Source organism: Agelaius tricolor, unplaced genomic scaffold (assembly GCF_023055355.1).
Source record: "Agelaius tricolor isolate 1412-34295 unplaced genomic scaffold, bAgeTri1.0.p SCAF_2, whole genome shotgun sequence".
Classification (NCBI taxonomy): domain Eukaryota; kingdom Metazoa; phylum Chordata; class Aves; order Passeriformes; family Icteridae; genus Agelaius; species Agelaius tricolor.
Window position 1 is genome coordinate 44,096,439 of NW_027269262.1, and position 15,569 is coordinate 44,112,007.

Genomic DNA, 15,569 nt, shown 5'->3' on the forward strand with positions numbered 1-15,569 from the left:
CACCAGGCAGGATCCCTTAGTAATAACCTGCTAAGCCAACAATCCACTTTCCCACACACATCACCTTTCCCTTCTCCTTCTAACACCCATTTGCACACCCAGCATTATATTACTGATAACCCTGACAGTGAATTCTCTTAGAGGAAGCAACCAGCAGACACAGATCTAAGTACATCACAGGTCCTCAAGATTCAGAAATGCAGATGTTTGTACTGTATTTTGAGTGGATGTTGCTGTTTTCCTTGCTCATTGTACCTGACTCATTTACTGACCTTGCAGATAAAGAAAAATTACTTGGGTGTCTCTGCTATTGTACGATTGTTACAAGTGGCAAAATCAGAATTTTGACCTGGATACACAACACTTTTTCCCAATGAACTGTGTCTACAGCATGAATCACCTCCCTTCACACCTCGCCTGACAAACACCTCTGTCGCAACTACAAGAGAAGACAATGAGCAACCAATGTGGGGTAATGGCATTTTTACAGCCTTACCCTGTGTTACTTGATTGTGTTCATGGACACTTGTTTCTTGGAGGATGTTGCCTTTCTCTGTCCATGTCTATCCAGGTCATTGAGAGGATATCTGATCACTACAGGCTTGTACAGACCACCACCAAGTGCTCTGGAAACCAGCCCTTCGGGATGGAAAGACATTTGTGTGAAGGCACAAGTGTAACCCTGGGAATCTAAGGCACTGGAGCACTGACTGACTCACCACTTACTTGCTTCTGTCTCAGTTTCCTCCCTATATAAGTGAGGAAGATTAAGTTTATTCTTCCCTCTCAAGGGACTTGGAAGGAATCAACATTGTTTGTATTTCTTTTAAAGCATGCAGCGTGTAAACACTTTAGCTGAAGTTAAGCTGTTCAAAACGTAGTTATGTTGATTTTCTCAACATTTCCTCCAATTTGTTGCACATTCTTTGCCATGAGGCCTTACTGTGGAGTCCACGAGACCAAACACAAACTGGAAAATATGACATCCCTATCCAGAGGACATCACAAATGCAAGTCCCGTGATTAAACTCAGGCACGAGTCACCCACAGGTACATTAAGTCCATGCATGTTTGCATGACCAGGGCCCAAGACGAGAGAAAAAAGCAAAACTAGTCAACAAGAGACATGGGGGAATGCATGCAGGAGAGTGCATCACCAAAGGCATCCCTGACAAGCATTTTTAGCTTATAAAACGCCGGATTTACACGGAAGGCAGTAACTACACAGAGGTTTCCTTTTGAAGAGAGGACGCACACCAACTTTCTTTCTCTCCAGCTTACGGTCGCGAAGGCTAAGTCGCGCTTCGCACCCCCAGGGAAGAGAGATTCCGGCCGGCCCGGGGAGCCGCAGCCCAGCCGACACCTCCGCGCCCGCAGCCGCTGCGCTCTCTCCCTCGGGATCCCCGTGCCCGCCACGTGCACATCCCAGCCGATGGCAAAGCCCCGAGGTGCCCGGTGCCATCACAGCGCGGCGTCCGCTCCGCCCCTGCGGATCCGCCCGGCGGGTCCCGAGCGCCCCTTCCCCCGCCGTGGGAGCGCTGTCCGGCGCTGCCGCCAGCCCAGCGGCGGGGCCGCCCCGGGAGGAGTCCCCACCTCCCGACCACGCCTCCTCCTCCTGCTGGAAGGGGAAATATGAAGCGGAGCCGTCGCCGCGCTGCGCGGAGACGAGCGGGGACGCGGCAGCTGCGGCGCGGGCATCCTCGGGCACCGAGCGGCGGCGGCCGAGCCGGAGCCCTGCCGGGTCGGCGGCGTGCGGGGCGGGAGCCCTGAGGAGCGGCAGCGGCGGCGGCGGTCCCGGAGGGTGCCCGTGTCCCCCGGCCCGCCAGCCGCCTGCCCCCCAGCGCCGGGCCGTGGGCTGCCCGCGGCGGCGCTGAGGCGCGGGCGGCGCGGCGGGAGTGGCGGCGGCCGGAGCGCAGGAGCGGGCGAGGAGCGCTGCGAGCCGCGGAGATGTCCGCCCCGTACGGCAGCCTGATGCGGTACCTGTTCCCAGCCCTGCTGCTGCACGGTGAGTGCGCTGCCGGCGGGGCTCGGCCCGCGGGTGCCCCCAAAGCGGCTGGGGTGCGGGGGGCCCAGAGCCGCTCTGGGGGCGCAGAGGGGCGCGGGTGGGTGCGCTCTCCCGTGGTGCCCGCGGGCGCCGGGTCCCGCCTGCCCGGGGCGGAGGATGGGGAGCGGCACCGCCGAAAGTGCCCCGGCGGATTGCGTTGCAGCCTGGGGCTCCTTGGATGGAGCAGTTGGTCCGGGCACCTCACACAAAGTTTCTTTACTCATCTCCGGCAAGAGCTGGCGCTGCCGAACTCCGGCGCGTTTGGCCGAGACGCCCTGCGGGGCCCGCGTTCTTCCTCTTATCGGGAAGCGTTTTTTGGCGTGGAGAAGTTACCTGGGAAGGCTTCGGTAGCAAAGTGTGCCAGCACCGGATCTTTTGAGCAGCTAAAATTGTTTTGCTGCAGAGCACAAAAATTCTCGGTGTTATCACACACAGTCCTGCTTTGACAGCCTCTCAGTTTAACCCTGGACTGACATCTCTCTGAAACTACACAGCATGCAAAATTTTAGTGAGAAAACTCAGAGTATTTAAACTTGCAAGTTTATCTTGTAAATTGATTTTTAGGCCTTTAAACAGATAACCGATCTTTTCAGAAAGCCAGTGTTCTTCAAGAGAAACTTCTGAAAAGAAGGCAGTTTAATGAGCTGCTTAGGTATGTCTAACATTTGGCAGCCAGATTTGAAAAATCTGGGTATGATATCCTTCTGAAAGTGCGACTCAAGCTACTCGGTTACAGCATCATTTTGGAGAGTGTTCCTAATTCTGAAGTCCTTTGTAGCATCCAGCCTCCATCAGTTAAATTTCTTAGGACCCCAAGCTTAGTCGTAAAAAGAGGAATTTTTTTAACTGTTAAAATGCAGGTGACCTACATGGATTCAGTGGGAGATCTGTGAGCTGGGGTTAAGGATTTCAAAGCTATTCCTGGGGTTGATTTTGTGAAGCAGGGATTGTCTCTCTCTGTGTTTGTACAAGTGCTAAGCACACACTATGGTATTTAATAAATAATAAAGAGCATGGGCTTCTGATGGTATATTTTGTTTAGAGAAAGAAAGAGTAGGAGGCTCTGATCCCCAGGAGGGGGTTTATACTCTTCTCACAGCTCAGCTATGAGATCCAGAGAGTGTAGAAACATGTTTAGCTGAGCCAGACCTGACAGGACGCCAGAGGTGTTCTTTAAACTCTGTGATCTGAGATGTAAAAGTTGAAATGGAAGACTTGAAGTTAGAGGGTAAAGAGAGGAGGTGTAATTGCAGGGTTGGACTCCCTGGCTCATCTGCTTGGAATTACAGAGCAGAGCTGAATGCTGGCTGGAGCAGGAAACAAATCAGGGCCAGTGATCAGATCAAAACAGCAGCTGCCAAAAGAGGATGATGAAGAAAAGTCATCCATTTCTTCCATCTGCAGTTATATTTCACCAAATAACATAAACCAAAGTTCTTGTAGAAAGATACAACTCACTGCCTTGTATATGAAGACAAGTACCTTGGTAATGTAGCAGTCCACAGTTTGGATCAGAGTTTGGAAACTACTGCCCTCTTACAAACTTGAAAATTATATCAGTGGCACTGAAATATAGCCCATGGAAATGTCTTTACCCTGTTGGCTTTAACTTGGTCTAGAGCTTTTCCATCCATGCCATAAAGTCAGTAGAAGCATCCTTTGATCCACAGCTATCCCAAATTGCTAATGTGTAAGAATAACCGGGAATCCCAGGGGATTGCACTGCTAAGCCTCTTTGCAGCGTGCAGCATTTCCTTTCTAGATTTCTATTGCATATGGCAATTTGAGGGTTAAAAGTGAGTGAGTGTGGGTGGGTGGTTGAGGCTTTTTAAGGCTTAAAGCTTTGTGACAGAAGTTAAAATGTCCTGTAAGGCTAGAGCTTCTGCTTTCATTACATTAAGAAATGCCTGCTTTAACGTCACTGAGTTGAAATTCGGAAAAACTAGTTTTCATTAATCAAAATAAAACCTGTACATGTACAGTGTCACAAAAAAAAAAAAAAAAAAAAAAAAAAAAAAAAAAAAACAAAAAAAACAGGTTTGCAGCTGGAAGTTGTCCATTATCACTGTTTTCTTTGCTTAGACAAAAAGCCACAGAAGTTTCAGATGTCAAACACTAAGATCATTCAAGTCCAAAAAACCTGAATAATAAGAGCTACATTCAAGTGGATTTAAAACAAATTTGGCTAATTTATTTTGTAAACATAACCTTTTCTTTTTATAAATACAGATGCTTTAAAAAAAAGCTTTAGTATATTTCTGATTATGCTACTGTTAGAGAATGAGTTAGAAACTTTAAAACAATTAGTCAATAACATCATGGAAATGGTACTAATAAAGACGATGAAAACAAGACTGATAGGCTTTTTAGAGCAAAACTTCTTATGCTTTTAAAAGTTCTCTGGCAGTGTTGCTTAAATTAGTTATATAGTAGTGTTTTATTTCAAAACTTTTTCACAAAAATAATAAGTAAATGCATCAGGAGATTCCATAGCCATAGAATGAACATATATTGTGCTCTGTGCTGGAGACATATGTGATCTGTTTCCTCAGTTAAATAATGCATTTCAAAATCTGGAAGACAATAAAAAGATGGGAAGACACAGTGCTTAGTGTAAGAGTTGGAGAATTTGCAGGAAGAGTTAGAAGATGGACTAAATTTTATTCACACGTTTGTCAGAGTAAATTCCATTGCACTCATTTTTGTAGCTTGACTGTGGGCTAACACAGTGGTAAGATGTTGATGTCATCAACAGAGAGGACAACTTTTTTGTGCTCTGTAGGGTGTCTGTAGAAAGTAGGCTGGCACACAGTGGGGCCCAAAAGTGCCTCAACCACACTGGAGGCAAATACCTTCAGCTATCCAAGGCAAGGGTAGGATTTCATTAGTGAGGTGACTATTTAGGGCTGATAGAGGTCAGGACTATCTGTAGTGAGTTTGTTTAGCACTGTCTTCACTTGGACACAAGTGCCAGGGAAGCGGGGGCAGTTCTGCATGAATAAACCCCAGTGCCAAGGTGTGGGTACAGGACGGAGCAGATGCTCTGACAGAGGGCAGATGGTTCTTGCAAAGAGGGCAAGACCAAACTACCATTGATACTGAACTGCATAGACATCCCAGCACTGCACCCATTCCTGTCAGGGGCAGAGTTCCCACTGCCCTGAAGGAAGATGGGCTTTAACCCTTCATGGTTTCATAAAGAAACCCTCACTCTGGGCAGTGCCATTTCACCTTGCTCACATAGCAGCACCCATCCCAATTAAGAACTTCAGCTAAGCAGAGGTTATGGGCTGTGTAACTGCTGGTCTCTGACCTCTTCCAAGAGAGGGCATTGAATGAGGACCAAGCTATAGGGTAACAGGGGACCTCCATGCTGGGCCTGTCAGCTCTGAGGGGGTTTCTTTTTAGCTGTCCCATGTAGACATACTTTGGATCCCTCCTCAGGATCTTCCATGTTCTGAAGCGTTCATTTTTCCTCTCTTCAAAAGCTGCACTTGGAAACTCTGTGTGCACAAGAGAGGCAACAGATACATGTGAAAGGAAGTCATTGTCCTGTCTGCTTCCCTGGCCATAAAACCCGGCTTTCCTTTCCCAACCCTTTTGTTTGTAGTAGCTAATTTGGGCCCCAGTCTTGCGAGGACTCTTTGAAGTTTCAAGTGCAGGGAAAACACTGGTAAACACAGCTCGTGGCTTGGTAACAGGACATTATATTCTCCATGGCAATTATGTAAGCTTGCACTGGAGGTAAAAGCCTGTCATAGGCATTATCTGACACTATCCCACATCAAGAAAAAGCATGATCCAAATGTCTATTTATTTAATTGTGCAGGGCAACTGCCCAGATAAGGAGAGCTATAAAGTTAATCCAGCCAATTATTCTTTATCTGTTGTAAGGTTTTTCCAGTTTCAGACAAGTTCTAACTTGAAAAAAGGTTGCTGCAGGAGTAAAGCATGAATGTTAAAATATTTCTGTCAGAGATTAAGCCATTGTTTCTTTTGAACTTATGCTATCACTTGAGGTTGTTTTACTTCATAATAAAATTTTTTTCTTCTGTATTTACATCACTAGAAATTAGGAAAAAAAAAAAGCTAAGTGGTTCCTGCTGAGCAATCCCAGTCTAAAGCCAGGTTTGAATCCTACTTTGAGGTAACATGTCTCCAGCGATCTAGCAAAGGATGAACCTGCAGAACACCTGGTAGCTTTCAGACTGGTTTACACTTGGACATGCTCAAAGCCGTGGTTTAGATTCTGGTAGAGACGTTCATTAAAGTGATAAAATCTAAACAGTTTAAGATTATTTGCCTTGTGCTTTAGCAGTCTGGCATAGCTCCGAACAGAATTTGGCCAGGGTGTTGAGGCACAAATTAAATTTAAACTATCTGTGTTCAAGCACAACTCTACGTATTATCTTTGTTGCAGTTGTACAGTATTTGCATGCTATTTTTCAGAAAACCAAAACATTCATTCTAGCAGCTTGCAGTTTTTTCAGAAATGTTGGCAGAGAGCTTTGTCATAACCATTTTTGAATCACGTTTGGGTAATGGGCTGCCAACAGATTGCCCTTTTAAGATCTGTATTTTACTCGCAGCTATGTGCAGAAATCTTTGAAGAACTTGAAAGTAACCTATCTTCCCTTAACAATTATTTTTATCTTGAATGGTTGTTCCCACATCAGATACAGGTTTATAGGTCAACATGAGAGCCTGAAGCCCTCTGTCTGGTGTGGTACATGCTCCTATCCACGTCTTACTGGCGTGGCAGTGGTACAGGGCTTCACTTTCCCACTCAGATGGATGTTGGATCCTGTAAAGTGTGATCTGAGACCACAGGCCCTCAAAGAACTGTGTGATCTCTGAGGGTCTGGGCAGGGATCCCCAGTGAGCTGTAGCACCTCTCATGCTATATTCAGTTAGTTTCATGCTAAAGCTGTGTCACTGCTAGGGCTTGATTTTGAAAGGGAAGCTGGATATCAGATCATCATAACATGCTTTTGTTTTGCCACCTGGTATTTCAGGCGGATTCTGGAATTTTCCTTTCCCTTTTGGACTTGCTCCTTTGTGAAAACAAATGCTATGGGGTGGGAATACAATCATACCAATCTCTGGTTTGGTGTAGCTAAAGTGAGAGCCAACCAGAGACCTCACAAAATTATTGTTATTGGTCTCATGCAAAGATTTTTTTGTTTATTTGTTTGTTTGTTTGAATTCTGTCACACTGTTGAGTAGTAACATAGTGGGTGGATTTTGGGTTTATATTTTTTAACAAGTGGGTAATATTCCTTCATAACACACAAAAATTCAAACAGTCAGAGAGAGTCTGAAATATTCTCAGTTGAGTCTGAGATACTCAGTCATGAAGATACTGAAACCTACCATCTGTCAGTGCTATAGAGAATAGCAGACTTGGATCTCTCTGAATGAAATAATGGCTCCAACTATGTTGCAACTGCATCTACTATCCAAAGTGGGCTTCTAAAGAGTCATGAAATTCTTTTCCCAGTTTTGTGAATGCATGTTTTAACCTTGAGCCTTTCCAGCAATGTCTCATTTAACATGGCCAAATGGATCTTTTAAAATAAGTGAATCATCCTTGCAGTTCCTCAGTTTTGCAGAACACCTCGTGTGCACTGCCAAGGGTGGAGCGGGGGGCACTGCACTGCCTCTGAGCACCTGCTGTGAGGAAAAACACAGAAGATGGTGTTTGATTTACTGCTCTGTGTGGGGAGCATATCACTGGTCTCAGTGTTTGACCTGCAGATGGTACAAAGGGGAAGTTACATCTCCTTTGTGTGGCAGTTGTATCTACAGGCATATGTCAGTAACTACAAAAGTGTTGAAATTACCTCTTTGTAAGGAAGAAGTTTGCACTAAATTGAGTAGTTACTTGCTCCAGCAAGGCAAACCTAGGTAGTCCCATTGCTGTCTCTTAATTTCATTCTGTATTTCATATTCTGATATTCTGGTCCTGTGATGGTGTTTAGCATTACTGAGAGCAGCCCCAAGGACAAAGACTTGGAGGTGTTGGTTGATGAGAAGCTCAATATGTGCACTCGGAGCCCAGAAAGCCAAACATCCCAGGCTGCATCCAAAGCAGAGTGGGCAGCAGGGCAAGGCAGGGGATTCCGTCCCTCTGCTCTGGGGAGATCCCACTTCAAGTACTGTGTCCATTTCTGGGGTCCCCAGCATTAGAAGTACATGGGCATGCTGGAACAAGTCCAAAGGAGGCCACAAAGATACTCAGAGGGCCGGAGCACCTCTCCTGTGGCAACAGGCTGATAGAGCTGGGGTTGTTCAGCCTGCAGAAGAGAAGGCTCTGGGGAAACCTTAGAGCACCTTCCAGAACCTAAAGAGATCCTGCAAGAGAGCTGGAGAGGGACTTTTTACAGAGACATGTAGTGATAGGACAAGGGGAACAGCTTTAAACTGAAAGATGGCAGGTTTAGATTAGATCTAAATCCAATCCTTTCTTTGTTTAGGAAGAAAGTCTTTACTGTGAGGGTGATGAGGCAGTGAAACAAGTTGCCTAGCAAAGTTGTGGATGCCTCATCCCTGGAAGTGTTCAAGTCCAGGCTGGATGTGGCCTTGACCAGTCTGGTCCTGTAGAAGATGTCTCTGCCCATAGTCAGGGGGAAGTGGAACTGGTTAATTTTTAATGTCTCTTCCAGCCCAAACCATTCTATGTGTGTGTTTTCTACATCTCTCCCTGTGTCTCTGCAGCCTTCGTTATGTTCTCATGCCTCTCTTGATTACCTGAATTTGTTCTTGCCTTCGTTTGTCAGTTGGATGGATAGAGTCCCAAACAAATACCCTCTTTCCTCTAGGCCTGTCGATGCAAATCTCCCTTCCATTCCCTAGCTGCAGTTTATCACTTGCAAGTTGCAGACAGAACTACACTCATGTGACATGGAGAGCTGAGATACAGTTGCTTCTGAGCTATATCAAAGAAGACACTGTATAATACCGCATAAAGTTTGACTCCTTTTCAAAAACTTCTTTTCATCATTTCCTTCAGGGAATAATTGGAAATGTCTGATGTGGTTATTGCGTTTTTTTCTTTGATATGTGCACATGCAAGATGGTGTCCTCCCAAAGAAGGATTTTTGCTTGAAGAAATTAAATCCCCAAGTATGTCTAAATGAATAAATCATTTCTAAATGCATCTGTATTCATGAATCATATGACATGAACTAGGCAAAATACAGCTGCATAAAAGCAAGTGGTACAATAAATATGCATTGAAAATAGCTAGTTGAAAAATTTCAAAACCTTCTTCTGATGGCAAATTTCAAATGTTTAACAACTTCAAAAGGAAATGTGAATTTTCAAAGTCTTTTTTCAGTGTGAGATAATTTGTCTGCAGGAGACACCATGTTGCAAGATAGCACTGGTGGCTACAACCTCTGCCGTGTACCTTGCATGGACATGAAGCACAGACCCAACCTAGTCAATCCTGCCTGTCCAAAGATGTGGTCACTTCAAGCAGAGCATCACCCTGTCATGGCTCTACCATTTCTGGCTGCAGAGTGGGAGTTGTTTGGTGCTAGCATGAGTGACTCTGCTCAGAATGTAGAATGTAGAAATACCTGAGAAATCTCTGACTTTCAGAAAGGGAGAAATACTGATCCCCTGAAAATCGGGTTTCTGTAAGGGCATCTCATGCAGTGTGCTCAAATATCAAAGCATCCCTAGTATTTATTACCTTATAGAAAGCAAGGCCATAAATTCTCATTCACATTGAAGAATTGTTTGTAACCTGCAACATAACAAAGCTATCAGATTTTCCAGAAAAGATTTTGTGAGGTTGTATTCATTAAATCCTGGCCTTGTTCAATGGTGAGCACTGTTTAGGTTAAGGTATTTATTGTATTCTTTCTGATCATTTTTTACCCTGTCTCCTGGACAAGTCTTTGCTTCTGTTTAGTTGAGGAATGGCTAATTTTAAATGGTTGACATGTATTTATTATTTTGGCAATGCCATTTTCCCAGGTGCTACCCAAGTTTCTTCCAGAAGATCTAAGACCTAGCCAACATAATGAATCACCTTTTTTTTCCTTTTTTTTCTTTTTTTCTTTTTTTTTTTTTTTTCTTTTTAATAGGAAATGGGAAAGACTTAAGAAAGTGTCTACCTAACACCAGACACATGCCCAAATATCAGATGGGGCCTGGGGCATAAAGCATAGGATCCTGTACTGGGTGGTTCCCACTGGTGATCCCCAACAGCCCCATTTCTTATCCAGGTCAGAAGAAGGCAGCAGAAAATATGGGGATGAATCCCAGACCCTGGCCCTGGAAGCATCTTACAGTGAGACATCCCTTTCCTGAGATAGCTGCCCCAAATTCCCAGGCACTCAAACAGCCCCTTCAACCCACCCCTTATCCATTTTGTAGCCCTCTGGTGCTCAAATTCCTTCTGGCAATGTAATACAGTTTCCAACACGTTATGTAAGGTTTATGTTTGTCACCTTTTAACCCCTAGATGTGGGGTTTTCTTTTGATCCATGTTTTCCAAAATATCTAAGAGCAGGCTGTGTCTAAAAGAGTAAAGGCACATTCCTTTTGAAGCTATGTATTCATTTTGTTCAATTAATATTGTGTAGAGAGCATGCTGGTAGATGTTGTATGTATACATTACTAGAAACCAAAATTACTGTGTGCTGGAGATAAAGTTAGCTTTTGAAATTCCTTTTCCCCTTTAAAATAAAAATAGAAGGATCTGCCTTTAATTGACCACCTCAGTCATCACAGAGGCTTCCTGTGTGCAGAGGCTTTGCTTTTAATATCTGTTTTCCCTTGACTTTAAAGAGTAGTCTTTATTTGCAAGTTTATTATAGAAGCGTTCAAATTAGAGGAGGGCTGAAACCGCAAAGTTTGTGTCCGGATCTGGATGCAACTTTCTGAAAGTTTGAAAGTCTAGGTTTTTGATTGTCCTGACCAGAGATTACAGAGGTGTCTATAAAGATCAGTTTCAGAGCCACATCTCCTGGGTGTGGAAACACAGCACTTCAGTTCAAGCTCTTTTCCTCAGTTTATTTCATAAATTTATTTAATGGATTATGAGTAGTGTGACAGAAAGGAAGAGCTTCCCATTATTTTTTTTGTTTGTTTTCATATGAGAAAATAAATGTAAACAGTATTTGCCCAGACACATAACAATATGAATAAGTGTCATTCAACTCAAGATGGTCACAGTGTCCTTTATCACATGGAAGCCCCACTCAGCAGGGTCTCATGATGTAATTTACACTTTCTGTCACAGGGCTGGGAGAAGGTTCTGCTCTTCTGCACCCAGACAGCAGGACCTACCCTCGGTCCTTGGAGAAGAGTGCCTGGAGGGCTTTCAAGGAGTCACAGTGCCATCATATGCTGAAACACCTTCACAATGGAGCCCGCATCACCGTACAGATGCCTCCCAATATTGAGGGCCACTGGGTCTCTACTGGGTAAGGAAAAATAAAACAAGATGCTTGGGATGGGGAAGAGAAGATGGTAAAAAAGCAGAGAGGGAGGGATGAATATTCCCACTTTCAACAGAAATATTTTCTTTAATATGGTGATGCTCTAAATTCCAGATGCTCTCTATATGTTTATGCATAAAAGGAGAAGGAGCAGCATTATGAACATTAAAATAGCATGCCATAAAGCTGTCTTGATGAATCAATTTATTGTCTGGATTTTAAACAGCATGCTGTGAAAGATCTTTAAATCTCTCTGAATAGGAAGGAGCCTACCAAGCTGCCAAAATGGATGCTCATTCAAACATAACATTGTACTATATTTGTCTCCATGCATTAGATCCATTGAATGGGTCCTTGTTTTCAGAGCATGGGTCTAGCACAACTTTTATTAGCAAAAGAAATTAAGAAGCTGTATTTCACTAGTTCTGTTGCTCTTTATACCTGGTGACTTGTGTTTCAGAGAGCTGTTTTGCTTTCTGTGTCTCAGCAGGCAATATTCACAAGCTCATTGGAAGTGACTTGTAGTAGGAAAGACTGGGGGTTTTTTTAACAGAAAGGAGTGTATTTCAGGATGAGAGGAAATGGTCCCAAGTTACACCAGGGGAGGTTTAGATTAGATATTAAGAAAAATTTCTTCACTGTAAGAGTGGTCAGGCATTGCCCAGGGAAGTGGTGGAGTTAACATCTCTGGAAGTTAACATTTCTGGAAGTGTTTAAAAGTGTTCAAAAGATGTGTGGATGTGGCCCTTGGGGTGTGGCTTGGTGGTGAACATTGTGGTGCTGAGTTAATGGCTGGACTCAATGGCTGGACTCAAAGGTCTTTTCCAACCTTAACAATTCTACAGTTCTGTTTATATTAAGCAGTGTAGAGGTGACAAGGGGAACAAGTTTGAAGGCACAGAAGGGCTTCCTAGAGGAAGTGGAATTTAACTGCCATTTACACTTCCAGAAAAAATAAGGGGTGGGGGGGAAGTTTTGCATTAACAATCAGAAGTTTGCACTAACTTCCACCCCTGTTGAATTTTTGAGTGGAAAACTCAGGATATGATCCTGCATATCCATAGCAGACCAGAGATCGTGGAGTTACACAGAGAAACTTCCAGAGCAGCTTATAAGCCAGTTCTTTTTGCTGTTCCCTGGACATATGACATTTCACTTTCTGATGTTATCTGTCATTCTGCTAAATCTACCGTGCAAATGAGAGCAATAGATGTTAATAAGCTGCTACTATTTTCAACAAAGAATTGAGTCACATGGTGGTCCCTAGACAAAAGGCAAAAGCAAAACACAATTCAAAGTATTTAAGCCTACAAGATAAAGCCTTTCGATATGATCACCATGAAGCAGTGTATTAATAGCAGCAGGGGCAATTGTTGGATAATTGGCAGGCCACAGATGCCTAGTTCCTATTTACTCCTATTCCTGCTGGAGGGATCTAAGCACCCAGGTGTCTCTGTGGGCCCAGGTGGGTCATGTTGCCCATGATGTGCCACCTTGCTAAAATTTTTGTTTCCACACTTTCTTTCCTCCCACAGCTGCGAAGTTAGAGCGGGCCCAGAGTTCATCACAAGGTCTTACAGGTTCTACCACAACAACACCTTCAAGGCCTATCAGTTCTACTACGGAGGCAATCGCTGCACCAACCCCATCTACACCTTAGTCATACGAGGCAAAATTCGCCTCCGGCAGGCATCCTGGATCATCCGCGGCGGCACCGAGGCCGACTATCAGCTCCGCAGCGTGCAGATCATATGCCACAACGAAGCAGTAGCCAAAAAATTAAGTGAGTTGGTGAACCAGACGTGTCCTGGATTTATCCCAGGAGATAGTCCCTGGGAGCAGGATGTGAGCTATGATTTGCTGAGAGAAGAGAATGGCTGTGAATGCACCAAAGCTCTGAATTTTGCCATGCACGAGCTCCAGCTGATCCGTGTGGAGAAGCAGTACCTGCACCTCAATGTAGACCACCTTGTGGAGGAGCTATTCCTCGGAGACATTCACACTGATGCTACTCAGAGGAGGTTCTATCGGCCCTCTAGTTACCAGCCTCCTCTTCAAAATGCCAAGGTACGTGTCTGGGGGTTTGCATATATCCTCTTTTTAAGGCATTGCTGATGAAGCCCAAATCGCTCAGTTCTTCTGATGTAACCTAAAATCTACATGTGCTTCTAATACAGGGGGTTGATTACAGCCATAATTAACAGAAGATAACAGAACTTACTTTGTGAGAACAGTAACTTTGCGGTGGTTTATGTGACTGCAAATATGCAAAAAAAGTGATCTCATGAAGTAAACTCAGTAAAGGCCACTCTGAAGATGGAATCAGAGACTTGTAGCCAGAAGTGGGAGTGGTTGGCTGGGGCCATGGTTGTAGGTTAGCAGCTGAAAGGAAGGTTTCATATAGAACTGAGACAGCAGAAGAGGAACAGGCATCAGTGGATACTTCTATGGCTGTGGGGTGGACCAGGGAGAGAGGAAATCAAATATGAATATCAGCATATGGAAGTTGGGTGATCCATAACCTGAAGAGGAGACAAGGAAATTGGAAGGTAAACACATGGAAGGGGCAGCATGAAGGGAAAAAAACCTGAAAGACTGCACAGGCCATGGATCCAGACATAGGCGCACACATTAATGAAATGAAAAACAGGTGAATTTTGAATGGGGCTCTAATTCCATTTGATAATTCAGTTTTCAAAGGGGCCCCAAAGTGCCCTCAGCTTCATCAGGAATTTATCAACCCATGGTGCGCTAAATAAAACTCAAACAGGAAGCACAGACACTGATGGCCTGTAGCAGGAAGGCTGTTATAGATCTTTCCTGGTGACATTTCAAAGGCAGGCAGCAATTGGAACCACATTGCCAGGTGCTACTGCCACCGGTGTGCTCCAGCTGGGCATTGCCACAGCATCACTTCCAGCTAGTGGGTTGCCACCATTTTTAATCATCTCACCACAAATGGTTCAAAAATCAGTTACAGCTTATCAGCAATAGCAGGAAATACAGCATTGTGTGATCTGCCTTTAATTGCTTTGTAGCTGGCTTAGGGATCATTTTAATCCACAGTCAACTGTTTTGCTTTATGAAAACCTTTATGAAAACTGTGGTAATTTCTATCGTCATTATGCTGTCTTCAAGTTACCAAGGACAAATTTGAGTTTTCTTTTTAAACTTACCTTCCCAAAATAGAGAGTTTCAGCACCAGAAGATGTACCACATCACAATCTTCTGCAAAATTTTGGTTTTCTTTAATTATCCACATCAACTTTCACTTTACTGATATGGGTGTGAGGGTTCTTTGCTAGATCTCTTCCTGGCAGGTACTTGTAGATAGAAATTACCAGACACCAGCTATATTGTATCTGTTCTAGAAAACATTGTAGATCTTTTTCCAACCTCTTGAAACAGAGACAAAATCTTTATTTAAATCACTGTAGCTGAGTATTTTTTCTGGTCTAATTTAAGTGTCTTATTCTGGGTTGATATATAAGACAGCAAATGCCTACACTTCCACCTTGTAGTAATTTCATTACAGTCAGAGCAGTCAGATGTACTTTCAGAAAGCTTTAGAAAATTAAGATTGTTGTCCAGGCCTGCTGTAATTGTAGGTAATGATTTTCCTGCCTGTGTGTTCTGCTATCGTAGCATCCCTTTTTCACTCTAAAATATAGTGTCTCTAAAATACAATGTTCAAATTTAAGGGACCAAATTCTGCATAAGAAAGGTGTGTTTCTTGAGACAGGTTAGCTAAGAGGAGCCGGGCCTGCTGGTACTAGGCTTTCAGCAGGATATAAATAGCAATACCATAAAAAATGAACCTTTGCTTCAGCTGCCATGAAAGATTCCAGGATGTGGGTTTGTTGGTTTGCACCTAAGCATGAAGATCCCTATACCAACAGGTTCTCAACAGGCACTCTGACCTACTGTTTGCCAAACGCAGGAAGAATAGTAACAGAAGTGCTTTTTCCCCTTTTTTTTCTGGAAGTCCAGGCAAACATACCATTGAAAGGTTATAACCCTTCCTTTTTGAACTCGTTTCCTTTTTTAATTGTTGCTCCACTGGGACCCAG

The 15,569-nt window shown here is 44.0% G+C and overlaps 1 protein-coding gene across 1 annotated transcript in view; it reads left to right on the forward strand.

Annotated features, from left to right (window-relative positions):
• The first annotated feature begins 1,588 nt into the window (after positions 1-1,588).
• APCDD1 (APC down-regulated 1) overlaps positions 1,589-15,569 on the forward strand; it is a 28,227-nt gene continuing 14,246 nt past the window's right edge. The window contains exons 1-3 of the mRNA XM_071417020.1: positions 1,589-2,005; positions 11,301-11,484; positions 13,035-13,566. Of these exons, the coding sequence (XP_071273121.1) occupies positions 1,948-2,005; positions 11,301-11,484; positions 13,035-13,566 (774 nt within the window). The 5' untranslated portion in view covers positions 1,589-1,947. The remainder of the gene's footprint in view (positions 2,006-11,300; positions 11,485-13,034; positions 13,567-15,569) is intronic.